Below are 25846 nucleotides of genomic sequence, written 5' to 3'. Positions count from 1 at the left end.
TAAATATAAGAGAAAACCCATTATTTTCAAGCTCTTTTTCATCAAATCCATAAGATTCTAATGTCTGTAAATTAAGTATAATTTTTGCATTACAATGTTTTAAAAGTTCCATGATTTTAAGTTTTGAGGATTTTTTAACTGGGAACTAAATGATATAGAGCAGATTCAGAGGAATAGATCTGAATTCAATAAAATTTGTTTGCTTATTTGTTTTACAAAAATGCAATTACAGACAGGAAAATCTAGTAGAAAGAGACACAAAATGGCATGATAACAATGCCTGCATTTTCTGCAGGTTCCCACTTGATATGTATGGGATAGAATTTAAATAATAATGAGAAAAACATTGTGTAATCAGTCATAAACCAGTTAAAATGCTGAACACCACTTAGGAAATCTTCCTCTGATAAATTAACTGCCAGGAAAAATGGGGAGGAGGGGCAATGGCAAGGTCCTTGCAATGACTCATGTAACACTGGGTGAACAGCAAACACCTCTACTGTGCTACTGCATATATTAAATAAAACAAAAGGGCATGTCAGGAAGTTCCTTACAATTTTTGATTTCATGGCATGCTTTTATTACTTTCTCCATTTTTTCAGTCACAGATTATTAGATTTACTGCAGCTTTGGAAGGTGTGAGGAATTAGTATCTGTTGGGTATGGTGCCCTTAATGACTTTCTTAAGTTGCTCAAGTACAAACATCTCACACTGATATTTATCAAGTGAACACAATCTCTTTTTACCTGTTCATTTGTCTTAGGAATGAAGGACATCGTGTTTCCCCGACACTGAATGCAAGATTTCAATGAATGGTCAGCTCAATAGAAAAGACAAAATTTTGCGTGATCTTAGTGATTTTTAAAGTAAGCTGAATAAGATTTCTGGCACAACATTGCTTCAGCCATTGCCATTAATTATAACATTTGTGCTTTATTTTCTAAGTAGTCCTGTACAAGCGCATTCAGAAAGCTGCAAGTTGTCAGAATAGCTACTGATCTTTTCGACAAGCCTAATCAGCTTAATTTGGCTGATAATAGAAGAGTCAGTCTTGTCTGTCCTGATGCTATGGACTGAAAAAACAGGCATCTAAATGGACAATGAAAAATCTAGTTTAATTACAATGATAAATTAAGTACTATCAATACTATTAAACAGTCACATATTTGATTAATCTTTCTACTTGAAACTAGGTTTGAACTAGATGAAATTAATCAGACAAATTTTAGTTCTTTTTCTGTAGGTTTTATTTCACTTTGTGCAGAGTATTTTCATTGTTGAATTCCATACAAAATAATTAAAGCAAGGAAAGTTTCAAAATTTCTTACAGATTTGCTAATAATTTCACTTTAGCTACCAATAGGAGGGATGTGATGCATACAATCAACCCTTTTACCAAACTAGTGGTAATTTGCTTCAGACTCTGAAGGAGGTAAAGGCCTGAGCCATAGCCCAGGCAGCCAAGAACTCCTCTAGCTGCAATCTGTTCTCTGGAGACCCACAAAGGCTAGGAATGGCCCAGGGTGCATTGATGTGGGTGATGTTGGAACACCCAATATGCAATTAACACATGAGCAGCAGGTAGCTTTTCAAAGTCTCACTTGTCAAGGAACCAAGAAAGTTGTGGGTGCAGGGAGTCTCATACAATCCTTTCCCATTGCATGTAATTTGACTACAATACAGCCACTACATTCCACAAATCTGACAGCCTAAATGGGCCTTCTTTGAGCTCTCCCAGCTGAGCAGCCTGGCTGCTGGGTGGTGGTTTCCCCTTGAGCTGGGATGCCTCTCAAGGTTACTTCTTGAAGCAGACAGACCATTTACCAATGGCAGATGTTTGGGAAGTGACTGGTATTATACCAAACCTTTTAGTATGGTGACTATGCTTTGTGCTTTGGTGGTTTTGAATCATTGTGCAAATGACTGTGCTATACAGTACTACAGTGAACCTTGCCACTGAACCTTGGCTAGTTACTCTTCTACAACATCATATTAAAACCTCTTTTGCTAATACCTTTGATAGTGTACCTGTGAGCGATCTAAATCACCCATTTGTGACAAGAGGGAAATGTTTTTGATGAGCTTTAGCTGCTGTGCTTGTTGGTTCCATTGATTTAAATGGCAAGTCATCAATTTCTACAAGAAGTATAGCTATTATTATATCATAATGGTTTTACTTTTGCATAATGAAAATGAGTGCAGCAGGAGGATTATCCTGAGTTTTACATCTATGGCAGTTTCTGGTATTAATATTTGAAACACTGTTCTCTATCAGATGTTAGAAACAAATTTGATAGACTGAAAACATGCAGTGTAGAGGTGGAGAAAGGGACAAGAGTAAGAAATCAAATACCCTTGAGAGGTAAATATACCAGAAATATACTTAATAGAAAGGGAACTATAATTGTTGTTGAAATAACTGCTGTAAATCTACATTGTAGCCAGAACTGGGCCTTTTATAGTCTCTATATCTTTGGTTCTAAAATAATTTAATAAAAATGCCTCTTAAGACACCTCATTAAAGTTGACTCATTATTGTGGAACTCCCATCTAATAATGCTTGTCTGGCTTCATCACTTTTAGCACAGCTACACCAGCATAAAAACAATGCTGTGATTGTGAATAAATCCTTCAAATTCAAACCAAGCACTAACCAGCATCTGATCTGAGTAATGACACCATAAATCTACTGCATTTGCATCACATACTCTACCAGAAAACAGTTTGCTGTACTGAATACTCAACTACTGGACCACTACCATGCTATTACTATTATAGTTATTTACTATAAAAGGCTGACAGTTTGATAGGAACTATTACTCTCAGGCAATGTAATACATATATGAATGCTTGTGTACAGTTAATTATTTTGTTGGTTTTTTATTAACCATTGGCTAAAAGGGTTTTGTGGTTGTCTTCCCAAATCTATAATACTTCAGGATTTCAGTGAAGTAACTTGTTTTATTTACAAGGGGGCTGCAATTACTTGATCAGTGCTTCCTCAATGATTGATTAACACCCTTTGAAACAAGTTCAGAGAAGATATAGGAAATGTTCTGGGTCTGCACTGGGTTGTCCATGTGCTAAATCAGCAGAATTAGGGAACACCAAGCATGCTCATTCCAAAATGTTCTTCCTTCAATCTTTCAGGCAGACTGCACAATATTAATGCTCTTTCTATTAAGAAGGGACTTATTATTGGGGGACTGAGGACAAGCTGCTGCTCAAATGCTGTAACGTGTTGGACTGTGTTGCAAAGGTCACTTTTCTGTTCCTCCCTGTGCAGCCACAGGGGTAAGAAAAGGTTATTTGTTTTCCTTCCCACTACTTACAACTTAAAGCCATGGCAGACACACAAGACCTGCTTGATATCACAGGAGATTTGTGTTAGGGTAATTTGTGACCTGTTTGTGATTTTTGTGTGGACTTAATTTAGTAAACATAAAGACCTTTCTTCATGAGAGCCTGTTTTCCATAAAATGGGATGGGTGTGTTGTCTTTGTCACAACATTGTTGAGGGACAGTTTAAATTAAAAGGAATGCACTAGGAAGGAACATAGAAATTTTAAGTTCACTGCTGCTAGAAACCGTTCAATGTTAGGAACAGAATGAAAGTCCGAATTATGGGTCCAGTAAAATCTGGGATAACCAACTCCTTGTTTTTTTACCTGAAAGGAGCAAAGGAAATAGACCTGAAGTTTTCAATCCCTCTCACTACCTCTGCTCAGTTAAGTGACATGAATTTTAAAGTAAGCTCAGGAGCTACATAATAAACCAGTGACTATTTTATATATACATAAAACTACAATGTATGCATGCCCTTGTACAGGTGGGAGTGAGAGGCTGTGTGAGAGCATGTGGATGAATGCTTATGGAGCACTTTACTGGGCAAGCTGAAGCCAATTCTTTAACATATTCATACGTAGATGGATCATGTTTCTCAGATCACCTTTTAAAGAACTCTTCAGTATAGAAATGCAGCAAAATTCTTTGGGAATTTTTCTAAAGAGGTCCTTCAAGCTGGAGTATCTGAAACACTGGAGACATTTACTGAGAGACACTTTTGGGCAAATAGTACAAAAGAGAATTTCTCAAGAGGTGGTGTTTGATGATTGCAGCAGGTGCCTTAAATGCATCATGTCTGAAATTGGAGTTCAGATGGGCAATCAAGTTACTGCTGCGTTAAACTTTTTCACACTTTAGCTGAGCTATAATGACTTTTTGAGGGCATGTGTTTAGTCACTGAAAATTACAATGCAGGGTTGAACAACATCCTCTTCTATATGGGGGAGGAAGAAGGTGTGCAGCTGTTGAGTGTGGTGTTGTTTTGTGTGTGCCGCTGGGCAGATAACTGAAGGGTTCCTAAATCCATGCCTGACTTAACTCAGACTGTGTCTTTCTTTACAGTTGATCTAGGCTGAAAGCAGGCATGAGGACAGCTGCCATCACTCAGTTAATGTGCAGTAACCTGTTCCTTCAAATAGACAGTTTGTGAATTTAGAGAACTGATCCTACCACCTAAACCCACAACATACATCCTGCGTAGTCACTTCCTTTGCAAGTTAGAATTAGAAATAAAGAAATGTATTTTTGAGTCCTCTGCTACAAAGATGGAGACCCACATATATGGATTCAGAGGCTCCACTCTGGCAGCAACTGGACTCTGGCAGTGGGTGTGACCTTTTTGAATACCTCCCTAGATTGACAGCCTTAGGAAAACAGAATTCTGTTCTGCAAACCTGCAACAGGTTTTGGAAAATGACCAGGCAGAAGATTTGCAGATAAATCTGAAGAACTCACTAGAGGTTAAAATCTGAATTTAAGTAATTTCCCTATTTTCCTCTATTAATATTTTTCATACTAGTGGACTCACAATTAAGTTTTCCTGCTGAATTATTTCAGGACATTAGCTTTGCCCATTTAAATATTTTTCTATTTCCTCTGCTGGTCTTAATGGTGAAAGAAAATCTTTTCTTAATAATTGTCTTTAATTCCTTTAGCTCTATATTTGGAAAACATTATAGATTTTATTAAAAAAAAAAAACTTTTGGAGGATTTTTTAAGATTCCAAGTCCAATGTTATTATTTTACACAAAATAGTAATGTTTTTCTTATGTAGAAAGCTTTTCTTACTGTTGTCACATTTAACATGTTTAATTCTTAACCTTTCTTTTGCTTTCTCAAAAGATTTGTATCTACTTCCATTCCAAATTACATATTTGCTCTTAGTCAGCTTTCTTTCCTAAATAATTTAGCTTTTATAAAACAGAATAACAACATTTCTTAGGACTTCCTTTATAACAAGCTTAGATATATATTTTACTTTTCAAAAGACAGAGGGCAATTTCAGATAAGAGGACGCAGAATAGGTAGAAGCAGACTGAATTGCCAAGTATTTCTACAGGGGTATTCATTATGTATTAGGTAGTATTCTTACTGTCTTTCCCTTTACAGAGCTATCAATGATTGGAGTAGGAACTAAATCTCACAGGAATTGGTCAAGATATCTAAATAAATATACGTCAGTAACAAACAGTTTAAATTACAATATGCATCAAAAACTACCATCTTCATATCATAACTACAGGCTGATACTGCTGGCTCTTTGGATAAAAATTGTAGAGGAAATATACATAATTCAATTTATAATTGCCTTTCTGTGGAAAACAACCATGCCCTGAGATTTGCACATTTATTTTGAAGCAATCCTTGGCTGAGCAATCTTTTATCCTATCCAATGCAGTTTTGAATTCACTAATCTCCCTAGGCTTTGAAAAAGAGGAAAGTGTTATTATCACATCACAGCAGGCAGGAAAACAAAGGTGAAGTAGCCTCTTCCAAAACTTGATGGAAATGGCAAGAGAGGATGAAAGGGACAGGGATTTTACATCAGTGACAATCTTAGTTGCAAGCTTTAAAGTCTACTGCCAGCTTATCAGCAAGAGGGTCCCAGCCTTTGGGAAGGTGGAAGGCATGAGGCTGACTGGCTCCACTGCCCTGGCATTGCACCAGGCTGCACCTGCCTGAGAGGATGCACAGAAGTCCTCTTACTTGGCCTTTCCTTGCTACCATCATGTTGGGATGGGGGGCATGCCACTCATGCCAGGATGCAATGCAGAGGACACCCCTCTCCACATGCAGTGATCTTCCTCCTCCCAGCACTCATGCACTTAGTGATGACAGGTAGAGGAACTGGAGCTGGTTCCCCACCCTGCCTTAGATGTGTGTGTCAGACCTTTGAGCTGTCTTTGGAGCTGTGTCTGCACTGCACTGCGCTTCAACAGCTGCAGTTCCATAACGTGAATCTTGGAAAGGCCTTTTCACTTGGAAGCAGCGGTGTGCAAATGTGCTTGTGCCAGTTCCAGACTTTCATTGCTAAGGAATTCTGCCTGTGCTGCTTGCTTTATAGAGCCTTTCCTGCTGAGGCCTTTGATAGATGAAAAAATTCTTCTACTTTTTGTCTCATATAGTATGAATATATGCTGAGTATATAAAATCCACGGGGTGAAATGACAGCATTGAGCAATCAGAGTCTAATGCACTGTATGTTAACATCCCCACTTAGTTGTCTGTAATGGGGAGTATGGTGCCTAATTAGTGCAAAACCCACCATTCTTGTAAAAATCTGGTCACCCCTATTGCTAAAATCACTTCAGCTCGTCAGGTTTTAGCCATGGTGAAAGATTATATTTGCAAGTATTTCTTAATTACAAAATTTCAACTCCCTACAAATTCAGAGTGGTAGCTCCTTATATCTGAAGAGGAGAAGCTGTCTCTTTAAGAAAAATGGGATAATGTCATCTGTTCTCCATTACGTGTGAAAAGATGAGGGAATTCAGGTTTTAGTAGCTTCTTCTGGGAATGGTGCTATTCAGGGTATAGAAATTCGTCTTGGGCTGGCTAACGGGACACAAACCTGAAAAAATTACAAGTAGGTTTAAATTGCTTCTGCATTAAGCAGCACAAACACCTGGTTATTCACATGCCCCGTTACTCCAGACTTCCTGTTGATTCTGCTTGCTAACTGACTTCTGCTGCTTCTCTAAAAGATTTTTACTGTACACACATGATTAAATATTTTTTAAATGCAAGCAATGACAATGAGCAGCAAAAGTTCTTTCAGCTCAAAGCAGAATAAGAAAACCAGGAAGGAAGAGTATTATAGAGGCTCAACCACTGTGACTGTTCCATTCTTATTAGGAATTCATAGAAGGGTATAAATCTCACTTTCCAAATATTTTTTTAATATTGCTCTAGAAGAACATAGGAGTTTAGCACCATAATGGTGCTAAATGAAATGCTTTTATTTAATGAAAGATGCAGCCTCAAGCTGAAAACCCAAATATTTCTTAGCCAAACATTTATTAAGGAGAAATCCTTCCATCAAAAAAATCTGTATCTGCCAGTACAGCCCGCAGAGTATACACATGGAAGATAGAGACTCGGGACTGTGGAAAGCACATGTTTAATAATGAAAAATTTCAACATTTTAGAATCTTATTTAATTTTTAGAAGCAGCAGTTAAGAAAAGAAAAAATAACACTCTACACTTTTACATTTGTAAAATAATAAATGTAAACCAATTTAAACTACATTTTATTTTCTTTCTAAAATCACCAAATGTAGTAAAATATATTTTTTTATTTCTCCTCAGAGGTTCCTATGCTTAATTGATATTACATTGTGTGAGGAGTATAGGTCTGGGCACAAGTTACAGAATATCACAGTGCTGCTCTGAGCTTATTTTGTTAATCCAGATTGCTGGTTCTCTGTGGTTACTTGTAGGAACCAAATAGACAGAGAGGTCATGATTATTCCTTACCAGCTCATTGCTGCCATCCTCATCAAAATCCTCCTCTATCCCATCAGTCATATCTTCTCCATCCCCATCTGCATCTGGCCCTCCTTCAATTGGCTCTTCCGTAGAGTTATCTGCATTCTCTGATATGCATTCCTCTTGAATCAAATCAGCATTATCTTCCATTTGTTTCTTTTGGGCTTCTGTAAGGAAAACATACTCTATGGAGATTCAGTAACCTTTCCTATTGGTGGCAAAGTGCTCTGCAGAAGAAACCTAAGCTTCCCTCTCCAGATGTGCCAGATTTTTAAAATTCTCTGTGATAATGTCTACCAGGCAAATATGATTGAAAACTTTTCTTTCAAAAATTAGTGCACAAATAAATCACAATATCAATATGATCATCTACCCCATCTATGCCGTGCAGTGGATGAAGGCTTGATTTGCCAGTAGATCCAGCTTTTTGATTTTCTGTACTTGGCTTTGCCTTGGAATCCAATTGGCATAATCATCAGATGTTTATTCATGTGCAGCCAATGAGAAGTACATAAATATCTATGCTCTGAGAAGCAGAAGGCTGATAATTGCCAATAAATGAGTAAGAATTTGTATTAATTTACTATGAATATATCTTAACAGTCATACAGGTAATCAACAAATACTTTTAGACAGGTAAACATGTTTTTATGAAGTTAAGTATTCATCAATCCTCATTGGTATAGTGTGCTGAAGTAACTGCAGAATGTCCCCTTCCAATCAACCAAATATTGGCTTCCTATATTTTCTGCAAAGTGGTAGAAAGAAAGACAATTTCCATGGAGGCCTGAAGAATCTGTTCTGGTTGACTTCATGAGGGTAGCTGCTTTGTTGTGCCAAGGCATTGGGAAACTTCTGGATATGCTGAGGAACTTCATCCAAACAGCAGAATACCAGAGGAAGGTTGATGGAAGAGTGACAGACACAGACTGGCTAGAAGAATGTTTGGAGGGATCAAAGTCTTAATTCTATGCATGTCAGGAACTTATATGAAACACTTTATGTACTCAGAGTGAATCAGGCCAGAGAATTTGTTGCATGCAGCTAGAAAAATGTCTTTTCAGTCTGAGGGTGATCAATGACAGAATTTCTAGAACAAAATATTTCTTCCTTTGTAAAACTGACTGCTCTGTAACACTAGTAGTTCAACACCTATCTTGTTGGACAGCCAATGAATTAAGTGTTGCCTTGAAGCTCTATATTTTTGAAGCTCTATTATTTTTTTAACATAAGTTATTACCAGCTACACATAATTTTCAAATCTGATGGCATTTTTCTGTTCCATAGTCTTAAATCAAGACATTTGTTTTACCTTTTGACTTTGCACATTTATTTTGCCACTTACATTCATCTCTTTAGTCTTCACTTGTCTTTAGTCCCTCATTTTCAACTTTGCTTACTAAAGAAAGAGAAAAATCAGGCCTTCCTCCCTCAGTCACCTAATGTCTTAAGAAAGACTCTTAGATTTAAATAATACAAAGTCATCTTAAGCAGCTGCTCTGACAGCTCTGACTGTAGTCATATGTATTAGCAGAAGATTGAGCCCGTGGAACCTTATCTTCTATTGGTAAGGTGCTCCATACAATGCCATGCCAGTTAAAAGTGATTGTGTTACTTGCCTTATGCACAAGGAAATGTGGATTGAATCATCTAGGCCTTCTATGTCTGGCCCTACCACTTCCTGTCTTTAGTCACTTCTGAGATCATTCAGCTCTAACAATGAGAACTGAAACAATTTTGGTTAAGGCTTTTAAAAACAAGGTTTTAAAAAGCCTTAACCAAAATGGATTATTATTATTATTGTTATTATTATTATTAATAATAATAATAATAATAATAATAATAATAATAATGGAAAACCTTCTAAGATAACAGCTACTAAAAAATTATGTCACTAACTTAATCGTCTTAATGAGAACATAGACTGGGTTCTTCAGAGAAGGCTAAAATACCATCTCAGTACCCATCTCTTTTGGGCTCTTCTGAGAAGCTAAACTCAAGTGTCAGAACAGCTTATTCCCAGCTTCCCAGTTCAGATTTTTGCAAACAAAGAAGCTATTTCTATAGTTTTCCTATGTACAGGAAATCCTATTTTCTATATCCCCCCTATTGGAAAGGTTAGGGGCTGATAATAGAAAAAGCCAGAACAGCTTTTTCTGCAAGGAGAGTTTTTATGCAACTAATATATGCACTGAGCTTGTCCAGCCTGTAACATCACATTCCCCCAGATGTAACAACTTTTAGGATTAAAAATTAAATATTCTTCAGGAGAGTGAGTCAAACTTAGAAAACCAAAATAGCAAGATGATGGCTTGAGTTTTCTTTTGTGCAAATGAGAAGCAGATCCTCTCTCTGATCCCTGTCTTGGTGAGGCCACACCTTCTGGCAGAGGAAAATAAAAGATTACATTGCCAAACCCTAGAGAAGGAACAAAATCACCTCAACATCTCCCATTTTGCACTCTAAATGAAATAGTTTAGCTACTGATGTAGCTTACACAAATCTCTTTTGGATCTGCAGACTAATCATCCAGGCTGCATAACCCTCTTTATTAGCTCAGGAAGCTTAAATGGAATTTCATGCTTACTGGTATCTTTGAAGTGTTTTTCTCCTCACACTCTCCAATGAGAGGAAAAGAATATGAGGGATGGATTCTACACCTGATGTTTCAAACCATCAATATTTTGAAAACATTTTTTAATATCTGAGGATATTCATTGCATGTCTTCAGAAGCCATAAGACTGCGACTCAATACGAATCAAGATTTTCCTTTTTGATATGATTTCTATTTAAATGAGATCACTACAGTCCTTTAGTAAAAGTGAATGAAAATTGAATATCAAAGTAAAATGATCTGCAGATTGTTTTGCATAGTAATGGATTTTTTATAAAAACTCCCCAAGGTAGCACAATCAAGAGTATTTCAGTGCACAAGTGATTCCATGGAGTGCCTTGCAATTACATCTTCACCAATTATACCAACTTTTATCCAACTTGCATAAAGTACAAAATAGAACCTAATGAATATATATTGTACACAGATCTGAAAGAGATAATCACACTCTCTACTAATGGTTTACCTTAGAGCTGAAAAAAGCCCTCAACTTTGTGAGATAAACTGTAACAGCTGGGGAAGTGATCCCTGTCTGTCAACTTAGAAAGTTATTGTAAAGAAAAGGTAGGTTATTTTTCTAACAATTTTCTTTTAAAGTTACTTGGGAACTGGCGACATCCGTATCTAAATTCTTATTTTGACTGTGTCAGGTTTATAACCCTCAACTGCTAATTTCCAGTAATGTTTTAGACAGTTTTTATGGAATTCTCTTTATGTGTCCTGATGGGTTTTTGACTTTGTGTAACTGACTACTGTCCAGACACTCAGGCAGTTGTGGGTTCTGAGGCAGAATTTCTTTCACACATTTCACACAAAATTCAGAAAAAGGTTTTATCACAGAATGGAGGGGTGAAAAAAAAAAAAATTGAGTTTTTCATGAGATAAGACATCCATGCTGACTCTCAACTAATATAAAGCTCCTGTAAAAATATATATGTGATCTATAAGGAAATAGCAAAGAAAATGCCATAGACAGGCATAAGAACTGTGTTTTTTATATGTACTATGGTGAAAATACAACCTTTTAACTCTCAGGATGACTTTAAAGTGCTGTCAGGTGAGATCATTCATCTAACAAAAGGAATAATGCACTGACTTCATTACATTATGAAGTAGTATTGGATTTCTTCATTCCTAAGGTCTGACTAAAACCAAAACTTTTTAAGCCAGAAAAAAGCTAAACTGGAGCTGTAACCAGTTTTACAAAGATGCCCGAACTTCACTCAATAACTGAGGTTGGAAACTATCTCTGGGCTCTCCAAGTCCAAACCCTCTTCAAATCAAGGACAAACTCAAATTTTAGCACAGGTCCATAGGTCCTGAGCCCAATGAGTTTTGAATGTTTCCAAGGATGGAGCCACTATACTGTCTCTGGTCAACTCACTATACTGCTTATTGCATCTCTTTTCATTATATCAAACAGAATTTTTTTCCTTGCTTCAGCTTGTGACTATTATCTACTGCCTATTGCCCAGGCAAGAATTCTTGATATACACCATCTATTAATACTTAATGTGCCTAGCACCAGCACCCCCATGGTCAAAAACTTCTAGCTTAATTCTGCTCAGACAGTTTTTTGTGATGTCTTGTTTCCAGAACAACTAAAAAGATTATTTTTTCCTACTACACCATAAAAAATGATTCTTAAATGATGATGCATGTGCTGTGAAGAATATTAAACTGTTCTTCCAATTGTTTTACCTGAGAGTTGATTTACCTTGCTTCAGGCCTCCATTAAGTACCAATATTTCAGAAAGTTTTCATTCTCTTTGGTCTGTCTGCTTGACTGGTAACAATATTCTAATTTTATAAATATCACTAAAAATGGCTTTTACCTACCTGCTTCAGCTTTTTGCTGCTTTTCAATCTTTTCCAGTCTCCCTAACAAGGAGTCAATTTTTGTTTTGATTTGAGTTAACTCTTTCTTGATTGTTTGCAACTCATCTGATTTCACTGTGGAAAGAGAGCAAAATGCAAATCATGAAATAAACTGTATTTGTGGTAACATTCCCCACCCAAGAAAAACATTGGTTTTTTTCTTTTCTGTCTAGTAGAAATACCACCCTCTCATTTTTGTTAATATTTTCAGAGATTTAGCTTTTAAAATTAAAATTGTTAGTTAAAAATGCAGAATCCTAGAAACCACAGGATTCTAAGGCTTATTGGCAAGAGTCCATGAAAGGTGTGTTGCTTAGTAATAGTAATTTCAGGAAAAACATATCAAATACATCTTCATAAATCCAAGTAATTTTTACTTTAGAACAGCCTATAGTGAAAGAATAATTCAAATATGGTAGACATGTCATGGTCTTGCAATGTTGTTTTGCTGAACTCTTTTGTAATAATATTGACAATAATAAATAGATCCCTTAAAATATGTATTTATCAGCAAGAGTGAATGGTAATATAATTGCTAGGGCAGCCAGGAATGCAAGGTTATGTTCCAGTCAAAAACTCATTGCAAGAGGCATCACATTTTGTTGCTTCAAAAGCTTCCTGTTCAGTTTCAGTTTGCAATTTCTTGTGTTTTTTCCAGCTACAGATAATATATCAAAATATTTCATTTTATGATCACATCCAAGGACAAGGAAGCACCACCTATAAATTATTAGCTGAAGTTTCCAAATCTTTATTGCACTGCTTTACTCTTCATTTTTGTTTATTAATGTGCTCCCATTGTCTAACCTAAGAAGGAGTAACTGCTTTGGAGATGTTTTGCCTTCAAAGGAAACAGTGCTGCAGCCCTTATAAATTACCCCATTATTTTGGCATTATCAGAACATGTGTTTTATGCTCAGAAGGTGGCCAAAACAAATACACTTGCCCTGTTTATGCTAGGATATAATGTGGAAAAGATCAAGAGGAGAAAATGGCAACTCCATGCTAGCATGGGAGAATAAAGCCATTTATAAAGGAGCAGAGTAGGCAACAGAGCTGTCATTCTTACAAGTCTTATAGGAAGAAATGGACCATCCCCATGAGGGACTGCCAGTGGAAGAGCACTGAGCTCTGTTACTCCTCCACCACTGCTGTAGGAGGATGTGCATTGACTTTGGTGTGTGTATTGAGAGCGTGGATGCACACAACAAGGAGGGTCCTTATCAAGCCTGGGAAAAGGGATGTTCTGCTATGGAGAAGAACATGTTCCCTTTCTGTCAAAAGGGTCTTCTGGCTGCATCTTGCTGCATCAGTCCTGTTCATTGATGACATTGGCCATGTCTGTTATCATGGTGTCTCAGGTAATTTGTATTGGGCAATCAATCTGATGATGAAGTGGGAATACAAGCTATTGCCTGCTTCAGTGATAGTTGATGAGTAGGTATTTACTTCAAATTAGCCTTATTCCAAACTTGAAGCATATTCACTGAGGCTGAAACCAAAGATTTTTATTTTAGAGTTTGGGCCATGTGCATTTTAGTATAACATGTCAACTAAAGGCAGCAGGTTGCTACATGCTGTAATGCCCTTGTTTAATCATGCTCATATTGAGAAATGGCATTATCTCACAGTATAGGCTGAAACCTCTGATCTCACATGGAATGAACAGAAGGACTTAAAGAAAAGAGGGTAAAACTGACCTTTGTGCTAGACTCTTATATGCTATACAGTATTTGATGGAATTATTTTGTGTGTTTGTAGAATGAGGGTTTAATATGTTCTTAGTGAGATAACAGGTCATTCTCCAATCCCACAGATCTGAAACAAACTGTTAAGAGTCTAACTATATATTTAGAAGGTTACTGTTTCCCCAGGGGCAGTGGCTGGTCCATGTTGGAGTAGCAAGGTAGCTCAGAATCCAGAGTGAAATGGTGTGAACTAGTCCAGTGGGGAATGCTAAGTGCTGGCAGCAACCTACTATGAAGCCTGTTGGCAACACATTCCATGCAGCCAAACTGTTGTGTCAGGGATGATCCCTTGACTGGCAAACTGCAGGCTGGCCAGGCCCAAAAGGTCAGACCCAGAAGTGACACTGCAAGGACCTAGTGGTATTTGTTTCCAGTCTGCTAAGCAAAGCAAAGCAGAAAACATTTGCACTTCTGAGTTTGAAAAGGAAACATGCTCATGCCTAGCCTTGCTGTTGAGCTCAGGTCTGCTGCGCAGAGGCTTCCACGTAGTGTCTCTGGAAAAACAATGCTCGGAAGAAAATGGCACCAGAAGGAACAAGACAACAACAAGGATTCAAGGAACAAACCCTAGTGAAAAAGGACAAGGGAGTGCTGGGCAACAGACCACTGAACATGAGCCAGTGTGTGCCTAAGTGGCCGAGATGGCCAATGGCATCCTGGCCTGTATCAGCAACAGTGTGGCCAGCATGAGCAGGGCAGTCATTGTCCCCCTGTACTGAGCACTGGTGAGACACCTTGAGTGCTGTGTCCAGGCCTAAGCACCTCATCTGAAGAAGGACTGAGGTGCTGGAGAGTCTCCAGAGAAGGACAATAAAGGCGATAAGGCTGGTGAAAAGTCTAGGAGGTAATTTCATATGAGCAGTGTTTGAGGGAGTTGGGGTTGTTTGGCCTGGAGAAAAGAAGTCTTGGGGGAGACCTTATCACTCTGCACAACAAACTGAAAGGAGGTTTAAGGTGGGTGGGAGGTGTCCACTTCTCCCAGATAACTGGTGATAGGCAAGAGGACATAGCCTCCAGCTGCACCTGGGGAGGTTCAGGTTGGATGATAGAAGTAATTTCTTTAAGGAAATGATTTTTAAACATTGGAAATTATTGCCTTGGGAGTCACCATCCCTGGAGGTGTTAAAGAAAACACTATCTGATATTAATGCTGTGGTCTAGGTGACAAGGTAGTGAGTACCTAAAGACTGGAACTGGACGATCTGCAGGTCTTGTCCAATCTAAATAATTCTATGATTCCAGTATCATAGAGTCATTTGCTTCAAGTAAAAACTAAAAAGGACTGAAAGAAAAAAGAAAAAAATCTCAACCAGTCTGCACAAGTGCCAAACTTTCACTCTGTTTCCATTATTGTGATGGTGTAATTATTTCAACTGCTTACTGTTTTACCTTGCAGAGGATTGTACAAGTCTTCAAAAATATTCTCCTAGAGAAATTCCACTCTCAATTATAGTGTAGTGGGTATTTCTGTAGTAAGCAGCAACTACTAAAGACAAATTATAAAGGAGCCTGATGAAAAGTAAGTTGAGCATGAGCCAGATCTTTTCCTTGTCACAACTTAACTGCATCCTGCAACTGAGCACCACGCAGTTGCTTATTTCCCTCCAACATCCAGAAGGATGAAGGGAAGAAAATAAGTCAAGTAAAAGTGAGAAAACTAATTGGTTGAGATAAGAACATTTTAGTAATTGAAATACAATTTAATGATGATAATAATAATAGTAATAATAATAACGAAAAGGAAAACAACAGAGAAATAAAGTCCAAGAAATAAAAGCAATGCAATGCAATGGCCTGGAACATCCCTTTGGCCGTCTGAGGTTGCCTGTCCCAGGTGTGTCCCCTCCCAGTTCCTTGTGCATCCCCATCCTTCTCATTGGTGTCATCAACACTGTTTCCAGCACAAATTCACAACACAGCCCCATAGTAGCTACTGAAAAGAAAATTGCCTCTGCCCCAGCCAAACCCAGCACACCACTCTACCCAGCACTTGTCAGGCCACATCTGGAGCACTGTGCCCACCTCTGGGCTCCCCAGTACGATAGGAAATGAAGAAGACAAAACCAAACTCTTCTCAGTAGACCTCACTGATGCACCAAAATCCTTTGACATAAATTAAAGCATGTGGAATTTCACCTAAACATGAGAATTTTATTTTTTCTTCCCATGGGTCTGGTCAGACACAGCCCTGAGAAATTTGCTTGGCAAGTCACTTGCACCAGAGGAGCTTCAGAGGTCCCTTCTAAACTCAACCATTCTGTGGATCTGTGATAGCACTTGGCAAGAACTTCAGGCTTTTAAAGTATTGTTATGACGAAGATAAAATGTAAAGATTATAAATTCTGTGCTCTAGGTGTCCTGCTTTGAGTATATAAATTCTCCTATAAAACATCATATATTTTTTAAAAATTGATCTCAGGCAAGAAACAAAGCCATTGGTAAACATGACACCAGAACTGCATGTGTCCAAAATACCTATTCATCTGTTTTTGAGCAATAGAGTAGGAAATGAAGGTAACTTATTCTTCAGGAATTTTTTCCCAATTAACAGATAAAATAAAGGACAGCATATAACAGAAATTCACATATTGAAAGGGAGAATAATTATTACTGAAATTTGTATCTTCAACAACTCCACTGCAAAAGGTAAATAAACAGGTGAAATTTGCTGATGACATGAAATTGAAAGATATCACTTATTCAGAGTAAACTGAAGTGGAAGAAGAGGTCAGGTGATTTAAAGGAATGTTACATTAGGAAAAAAAAAGATTTCACTGAAAAAACCCTACACTTAACAACAGAAGTCCAACTCTTAGCACCAAGGCTCATCTGCCGAAGAAGACTGTGACAGAATTATCCTTGGGTTGATAACAGACTATCACTATCTGCAACCATGAGAAGGAAAATGCAGGGCTGGGGTGTATCAAATGATGCATTGCTGAGGATTGAGAAGTGTATTGTCTCTGTATAAGGACCTGGTGAGTACAGGTTGAACCACTGAATTCTAGCAGGTTAGTGTGGAGAGCAGCTGTGAAGATGACCATAAAAATGGAAAGCCTTTAGTGTGACAGAAGCATTTGTTTGCTGAAGATAAAAAAAAAGGTAAAAAGAAATAACACTTTTATGCTAAGACAGTGTTGGAACAAAAAAGAGAATATGAACAAATGAGAAACAAACTAAGCTGGAAATTGCAAGAAATAGAAAAAACCCAAACCCTGACTATTTTTAAGATGCATCTTAAAGGATTAGATGATGATGCTACTTGCAAGAGTAAGGAATTTGATTCAGTGACCCTTTCCAGCCCTTTGTGGCCTTCTAGATTGCATCTTTCATTGAGGCATCTAACATCAAAGGAGACAGCCACATCCAGAGCATTATAAGAGGAATACAATTAAGGTCAATTGCATTTTTAAAAATGAAAATGCTACTGTTGAGCTATAGCTTTTTGTGAAACATATTTTTTCTTAACTGCAAATTGATTCATCCACAAAGCATGATTCAGATTTCTTTGGGAAGAAATGTCATGTATTTTTAACCAAGCCCTTCATGTTTAATAAAAAATATTGTATCATATTTTATTACTGTAGATATCACTAAAAAATGGATCAGCTGAGGAAGCTAAATATAAACTCTATGAGTCAAAATTAATTCCTTTAAAGACAGAATTCAATACATATTTTAATGTCTGAAGTGTCTACTTCTTAATTTCAAGCACATAGAGTATAAAAGATTTGATTAATATTTTTGTTCTGATTTCAGATGTGTAAAATGACAGTGTACACTCTGAGCACTTCAGTTTCTACATTGCAATAAAAAGTGAGCTCTTCCCAGTTCTAAATAGCAATTTGAATGTACTGCTTCATACCATTAACATGAAGAACTACTATGTGTGATTTACCCACCAACATGTTTAATTTTGTGAGTTACTTCTGGTAATTTGGAAATGCTGATTTATGTTCTTCTAGTCTTTGGAATTAAAAAGAAAACAAAATATTGATAACTGTTCCTGGAAAAATTATGGGTTTAGGAAGGAAATAAAATATTCCTAATGTATTTTATGTTTTGGAAGCAGATTTAAAGCACATTGTCACTTTTTGGTCAAACTGGAGTTTACTGTGCTGGGAGATATTATTTTTGCAGATATGCTCATCAATGAGCAAGGCATTTTTGATACGATGTTTTTTGTAATATCTTCGTGCAACAATAAACCTCTGTCTTTGGATTTCTGTTTTTCTGAAGAGAGTCCTTTTGATTCTGATGATTTCACTTAGGGGTCTCCTCTGTTCTGACCTTTAATATGACATGTAGGGGTTTATTTTTTGGATTCTGTCTGAGTGTAAACAATTATATCTATGAGATTTCTACTTACACATGAAAGGTCTCTTAAGGGATGTGATCTCATGAGAGTTTTCCTATATGGAGATGAAATCTTCAAAACATAGTCAGTACTATTTTGACATTGTTAATTCTAAACTTGCAGTTAGGGTGTTTTATGGTCTTTCATTAAACTCAAAGTAGCTTCCTTCCCATGAACTACATTTTTCCTTATTGAAGAATTTGTTGAATGTTTCTTGAATGTTTCCCCTTATTTACCTAACAATAAATTAACATTAGAATTTACAGTGCATTAGTTCAAGGGGTTCAGATTAGCAGTGTAGAGTAAGGAGCTACAAAATATTAAATTGCTTTCTCCCACAATTCAATATAACCAACTTTTCCAAGAAAATGGCAAAAGAACTTGCAAAACATACTTTCTCTACTTTCCAAATCGAAGTTCTAAGGGAATGGCTCCATTACTTCTCTGATAAAGGTCTTACAATCAGCTAATTATATTCCTGTCCAAGTCAATAAAATCATGTTTCTATATTTATGATGGGTTGACTAGAATTGACAAAAAGGAAAGTAATTTTATGGGAAAATTAGGCATGAAAATCTGTATACTGGGTATCTGATTCCTTTTAGAGATGTGATGCATGCAGAAAGAATATTTTGTGCAATTTATTTTATCACAATAAAAAGTCTGCGTTTTTTTCCAATTGTCATTGTAATGAATTGAGGATAGAAAACTAAAACAGGTCAAAAAGCCCATGTCTTAAGTGATGCATCTTGCAGCTCTGCCTTCAGTTAAAGAGCTGGATCCAAGGATGATCTTGCCCCCTGGAGCTCTAAGACTGATACTTGGAATTCAGATCACACCTGAAAACATTGAAGGATACCTCCACTGGGGAATAGCACTGTCTGTTTGGATATGGAGACTCCTGATTGCACTTCCATTAAATAATTTATCGTTTCTGCAATATTTGCCAAATTTTGCAGGCAGTGTTTTGGAAATCTTATAGCAAGTGCCTGTGGATACTTGGACTAGGGTTGAATCCTATAATCTGTGCCATGCATTATTTGAGTCCCAACACACTATTACAAAGCATTTTTTTGAAATGCAGAAGCAAATTTTACAGTAGTTCTGTGGAACAAATATCTGGATATTAATGCAATATTATCTGCCTCATTCACTGCTATAGAAATTCAGATTTCTTGGTGAGAGCTTTTCTTGACATCTGTTACTAAGATCCTCAGGACTATAGAAGAATTTTATAGTTATTCTTGTTCTGAACAATAAGAAAAATATATAAAAAACTTCTCTGAACATAAACTTTCTTTCCATGGCTAAGTGCAGCAAAAAAGCCCAATATTATTAATGTATACTTTAGGAAAATTAGTCATTTGAATGTAGTAATCCCACTAAGTATTCGTGTACATAAGACAACAGAAACTGATGAACAAATGAGCTCTAACTAAAGCTTTAATTCACTTTGTGAAAACCCAAAGATCCAAGGATGGAAAAGGACTAACAAAGTAATTTAAGTTCTAACTTTCCTAAAGTGAAGATCTTGAGCTGCATCCTTTCTTTTAAAATTATAGAAAAAAAGCTAATTTATTACTTAAAATACTCAGGAAAGGGTTACTTCAAGCTAAGTATGAAAATGTTTAGACTCACATTCATCCTCCAGAGAACAAAGGAAATATGGCTACTCCCAGGCATCCTCTAAGGGTCTGAGTCAGCTTTATAATATGACACCTAAATTTAGCTGTCTTTCTGTGTATTAGGCATCATAGCTCTTGTTGGTGGTAATGGACATCCAGCCCATTCATTCCCTGGAGACTTGGAGGTGATTTAACTGTACATGCAGGAGAGCCTCTCTGTCAGAACATCATCCTTTCCAAGGAATGTCTTGAGCTCTTTGTTCCTGAATGCACAACATTATCTCTAGTTGTGTTTACCACATGTCCATTTTTTCTGTCACGTGCATTTAGATGTTTATTACATGTTTTCCTTCAAGGTCTCTGATATTGCTGGGTCATACAAGAGATCAGGAATGGATCCTAATGGGCTCACGAGGTCCATCTTCTTTGTTTGAGACTAGTGTGTAAGATTTGACTATGTTATTCAAACAGAGTATATGACTGGGTCCTGGTGATGCCATCGATAATTAACTCCTATGGCAATAAGATGTACTGTTGATGGGTTCAACTATTCCATGGTAAGACAGCATGATGTTTTGCTGGCACTCTAGTACTGCAAAAGACTTACTGCAGTTCCTTCATTCCTTCTAATATCTGATCCCTACCTGATCTTTCTCTTCCTCTTCCAGTGGCGCTTCCAAGGACAGTATCACTCCACATAAGGGGCAGGGGAAGACAGGTGGGTGCTGAAAGATGCACGAAGAGGAAGATGAAGTTCCCAGGACATACTAGGGAGTGGGGAGCTTGGTGAGCTTGGAGGAGGGAATGCCTATTGTCCATCTAGCTCCTCTGTTAACCCTTCTTAATCACTAAAGAAGGGTTAAATAAGCCCAAGTTGCCAATCCTGTTTTGAATTTCCTTTAAAACAAAGACATTTTGCCTCTTTCTACACTCAAAGGAGTCCAGTAAAAAAGAGCACACATAACCCAACCTCCCCTGCCCCACCCCCCACCCCTCCCAGTCCACCCCTACCAGCTTACATACAATCCTGAGGTCTCCACAGAAATCAATGTGTCTCTGTCTGTCTATAAAAAGATTATTATTTTTTTTTTTTTACTGCCAGCAGTTCACAAGATCTCATGGTGAATGAGCAGTCAGGTTGAGAGGAGATTTTAAAAAGACTTTTTCTGAGGCCGAGGGAGCAGGTCAAATGTTGAAAGAATTTCCTTAAAAAATGTCATCAATGTGTTCCTTGACTTGCAGGAGAAGCTGGAAGCTTTGGTAATCAAACCAGTTTTTCAAGCTAGAGATTTAGGCTGGGAAATGACTTCAATAGGGATATCTGTATAGTTTAAGTTGTCTGCAGAAATTGCTAGAATCATTGTTTCAATACCATTCAACTGATATGAGCAACTCACATTTGGATCCTGAGGAAGAAGCCCCGCTTGAAGTGGATCGTGATGCTCCCTTCATGGAGAAAACCCCTTTGCCTCTACGAGTTGTTGTCACAGCCACACGAGGACGTTTGAGTGGAATCACTGCACGGGGCGGTGGGGGGACACGGCCATGGTAATCAAACAACCTAGAAAAGATTTAGTCAGCTGGACTCCATAAAACCCTCTGTGATTTCATGTCATGGGAGCTCTGTCAACTAAATTTGTATGTTATCTGAGAAAATTACCCTTTGAAACTGTAATCACTTTATATCAAGTCAAATTAGATTTCAAGGACCTATGCACATTAAGTGCCTTATTCAGATTTCAGTCACACACTGGTGCACAGAGCAGCTCAAATTTTTTGTGTGTCATTCAAATGAAGGATGTATTATGGGACTCTGCTATTTGCCGTATGGAAAATCCTTAACTTGCTTTCCACAGGTCCACATCATTTCATTGTTCACAGCCAACAGCAGCACATTTTGTTGTGACATTTCAGCTCCTTTATTACATGCATGGCTTAAATTCTAGTTTTCCGTCTGCTATTCTTAAAGATGTAAAAGTAAAGTACAAAAGAGAACTATCCTAAAGACAACCATTACCATAAAGAAATATCTTGCAGTTTCTGAAATAACAAAAGTCTTGGCATATGTTCTCTTTATTGCAAAATGAATTGGTGCAGAAATACTAAAATACCCAAGCATGCTTAATTAAAAAAAAATTGTTCAAAACAAAACCACTGTAGCAGGCAGATATTCAGACTTTTTACCAAGGACGCTCTATGACAAAAATGAACCTTTATTCCCAAACAGAATAGCCTAATCCTAATGATGCAAGTATCAATAGCAGGTAACTAACCCGTGAGAGGGAAATAAAGGCAATTAAAAAGGTAATCAAAGCTACAGATATACTTAGAACATAAAATATATGGGTTCTGGATATGACAGGTCAAGAGAAGAAAGTTCAAAAACCAAAGATTTCCAGTTCAGAATCTGAAGCAACATCCTCATAAAATATTCTCAAATTTATTTGCAACTAGTAATTATGGAAATTTATAACCACATGTTTAATCTTCACAGTTGTGAGCACTGTCAGCCAGCTGGGCAGATAGATAAACATTTGAAAACAGACTCCCAAGAAACAGTTATTCACTCACCACAGCATCTAAGAGTATGATGAAAAGAGCACAGAGTTAAATCTTCTAAACCATTTTCTGGTGACTACATACCTAGTACTTAAATCAAGCCACACTTCTGTCTGTACTGTAATCCTACAGACAGCGTAACATCTCCCTCCTTTTCCATAGCTGCCTACAAAATGTGACACAGGGATCCTGTTACACTCAATGACAAAAATCGATGGCCTCAAATATTCCCACAAATGAGTGGCTTCGAGCCATTGTTAGCATAACTAAAGAATTGTGTGTGGAGATGGACAATAAACCATTTTTTCTACTTTTAATACAAATATTAGTGTTTATTGCCAGTCATCATTTATCATATTAAATGATCTTCAGGTTGGTCATAAATTCCTTTTTGATATTAATGGAAAAAAAATGTTTCTGAAGTGCTATAAGCTGCCATGCAAAAGTTCATAATGTGATTATTGGTCTGAAGGTGATATTTTTTTTAACATCCAATAATTTCTCTTTAGATAATATAGTGAAAGGTGAAACTATGCTTTCATTTCTTGAAATAGATAAAAGAAAACATTTATCTAAATGACTGTTATCAATCTATTCCTGCTTTTGTTTGTGAAATTATGCAAAGCCTTTGGGCTTGGTATTTTGTTTAGTCCCACTCTGTATATTCCAATAATATGCTTTCTTTTAAAAAAATAATGCTTCCATTTATAGTTTTGAAGCACGGTGTCTGTTTTTCTTGTGCCTGGAATATGAGAAATGATGAAGAGAAATGCTCAGTTCCAAAGCAGTTCTTTGCCCCTACATTCGTGTGCATACAACTATGCCTTTTTTTTCAGTCACCCTTCTAAATTTACAGTTCTGATCTTGCCAATCTGTCTTCATATAGATTTTATTTTAAAGAACTATCCATTCCTGACACCCTTTTTTGACCCCATCACTGCTTTAGTCAAGGTAAGAAAGACATATTGTCCCTTCAGGGAGTCTGGAAAGTTAATCGGTTGAAACATTAGAAAACAAGATCTATGGTTTGGGATAAAACCTAGCAACTCAGAAAGTTCAGAAGTTAAAAAAATTCAAAGAATCATGACTATATTTCTTAATTTATATTTTCTATAAATAGTTTGTACACCAAATTCTCCATGGGATTTTCTTTTCCATGACTACTATAGAGATTTTCTTCTTTCCATTCCATCAACTTGTATCTAAAACAGACTGTTCACCTCATAGAGTTTTTATTTTCAGAAGAACAACATGTCCAGCCTTATGAGGCCAACCTCATATTCAGGTTTTCTACCATAGAAGTTCTGATGTCTTAACTCTAAGAGACTTCTAAATTAAAAAAATTATACTATTGAATAGACCTATGGATACATTTCACTGTCAATGGTTTTCTATAACAACACAATTATCAAGAGAGATACCAAGAAACAACCCTTAACGTCCAGTAACTTTTTAAAATAATTTTTTTATGTTTTTTTATTTTTTATTTGGTGAAAATTGACCATTACAGTTTATCATTCCTGCTAACTATAAAATACAGAATTGAGGAAAAAACTAGACATATACCTTTAATATTCATGTGGCATAGATGAGAAATGCTATTCTGTTAAAAAACATACAATTCCACAGATGAAATTCAGAGCTGTAACCTTGGAAAAAAATAAATAAAAGCCTATGGAAATTAACTTTTTTCAGGCCATGTGAAAGGCTGCAGAGGCTGGACTTTACTGCAAAGGCTGGACTGAGCAGGATTAAACTGCTTTGATGGCTTTTACTTCATATGTTCATATGCTGTGCTATATCTCACTATTTCTAGCTTTGTCCAAAGGGGCCATGGTGATTTAAATGCAAAACTAAAACTAGTGGCTCAAATTGAACTCACATCAGGAGAAAACAAACATAAAAATATTGTTTCTACATTTTTTCTGCTGTGTTCCTAAGTAGAAAGGTATATAGCACATGCTAACTTAACCTCTGGGTGTCAAGTGCTCCCCTGCTTTCTACTCCTGTGTTGGGATTCTGCTGCATCTGAATAAATACATTTTCACAGTGCTGAGCTAGGCTGTGTGTAACTACTCAAGGCAGAACCTCCAATTGCTCAGGCGTTTGGGGGCAAATTTTTTTTGTTCTATAGGAACACACTGTTCAGCTTGTGCTTTTGTTTCTATCAAAGTTTTTCTGGACTTCTAAACATTCTTGGAACATTCTTGAGGAGTCATTGTATCTTTTTGTGCACATGGATGAAAATACAAAGCTGGGAATGTCATATTGAAGAGTTTCACAGCCACTATACATCCCAGTGAAGTAAGCCTGGAAGAACTCTATTAAACTACCATTAAACTGTTCAGCACAGCAAATATCCCAAAAACTCTTAGAGAAGGATAAAATCTAAGGGCCTGTTTATTAAGCATACATTTGGTGGTGGTGATCTTTTCTGCAAGATATTAAAAAAAGTCTTCTGATACACGATAGAAATAATGCAATGAATAATCAATAAAATCAGAATTAGCCTGTTTAACCAAACAATGGGATTATATAATCAACAAACATAAGAAATTATGTAGGATGTACAAAAATACAGGCACACATACCGATTGTAGAAATCATCTCTGTAGTAGTCATAGTCAAAGACATAACCACTGTGGAAAAACACAGAAAAACAAGAATGAACAGTTTTATAGGAAAATACAAACTGATTAAAACTTCTGTGGTAATATTGGCTTACTCTCAAATGTCTATCCCTTCTTCAAAGTCCTTCCACTTCCTTTGTACTGTGTGCAATGTACATTATGTTTGTCAATGCTGCTGTCAGCTATCACTGTATATTTGGAAATGTGAAGTCTGGGGCACGCAGAACTGTGTAAACAGTTGACAGCACACACAGATAGGATTTAACACAGTGAGACAGCTCTGTAATTAGAGGATCATTATAGTGTAATTCTCTGAGTGATCAAATGAAGTTAGCATTCCAAAACTGACACTCTCTTCTCTTCTGGTCTAACATAGCATCATCAGTGGAGTAGGAAGACAGTTAAATACATGAAAGAGTGGGAAATGAGTGAGAAGGTGAGCTAAGACAGTTACTTTGATTTAGAGAAACATGAAAGGATTGGGCTTCTTACTGGTCCTTGGGTCCACCAAATTGTTTTCATTTGAAAAGAGAAAAAGTAAAACATTAAAAAAAACCCCTGCTAAATAGGTGTTACAGGGATGCATTTCCTCTCAGGTT

At 36.9% G+C, this 25846-nt stretch overlaps 1 protein-coding gene across 1 annotated transcript in view; it reads right to left on the bottom strand.

Annotated features, from left to right (window-relative positions):
• Window positions 1-25846, bottom strand: part of RALYL (RALY RNA binding protein like) — a 185433-nt gene that overhangs the window by 11697 nt on the left and 147890 nt on the right. The window contains exons 4-8 of the mRNA XM_059863015.1: window positions 25209-25256; window positions 21456-21619; window positions 20703-20825; window positions 12290-12403; window positions 7824-8002 (exon numbers count right to left, since the gene is read on the bottom strand). Of these exons, the coding sequence (XP_059718998.1) occupies window positions 7824-8002; window positions 12290-12403; window positions 20703-20825; window positions 21456-21619; window positions 25209-25256 (628 nt within the window). The remainder of the gene's footprint in view (window positions 1-7823; window positions 8003-12289; window positions 12404-20702; window positions 20826-21455; window positions 21620-25208; window positions 25257-25846) is intronic.

This window comes from Haemorhous mexicanus, chromosome 1, assembly GCF_027477595.1.
Source record: "Haemorhous mexicanus isolate bHaeMex1 chromosome 1, bHaeMex1.pri, whole genome shotgun sequence".
NCBI classification, from domain to species: domain Eukaryota; kingdom Metazoa; phylum Chordata; class Aves; order Passeriformes; family Fringillidae; genus Haemorhous; species Haemorhous mexicanus.
Note: the sequence above shows the minus strand (reverse complement) of the source record. Positions and strands in the feature narration are given on the sequence as shown.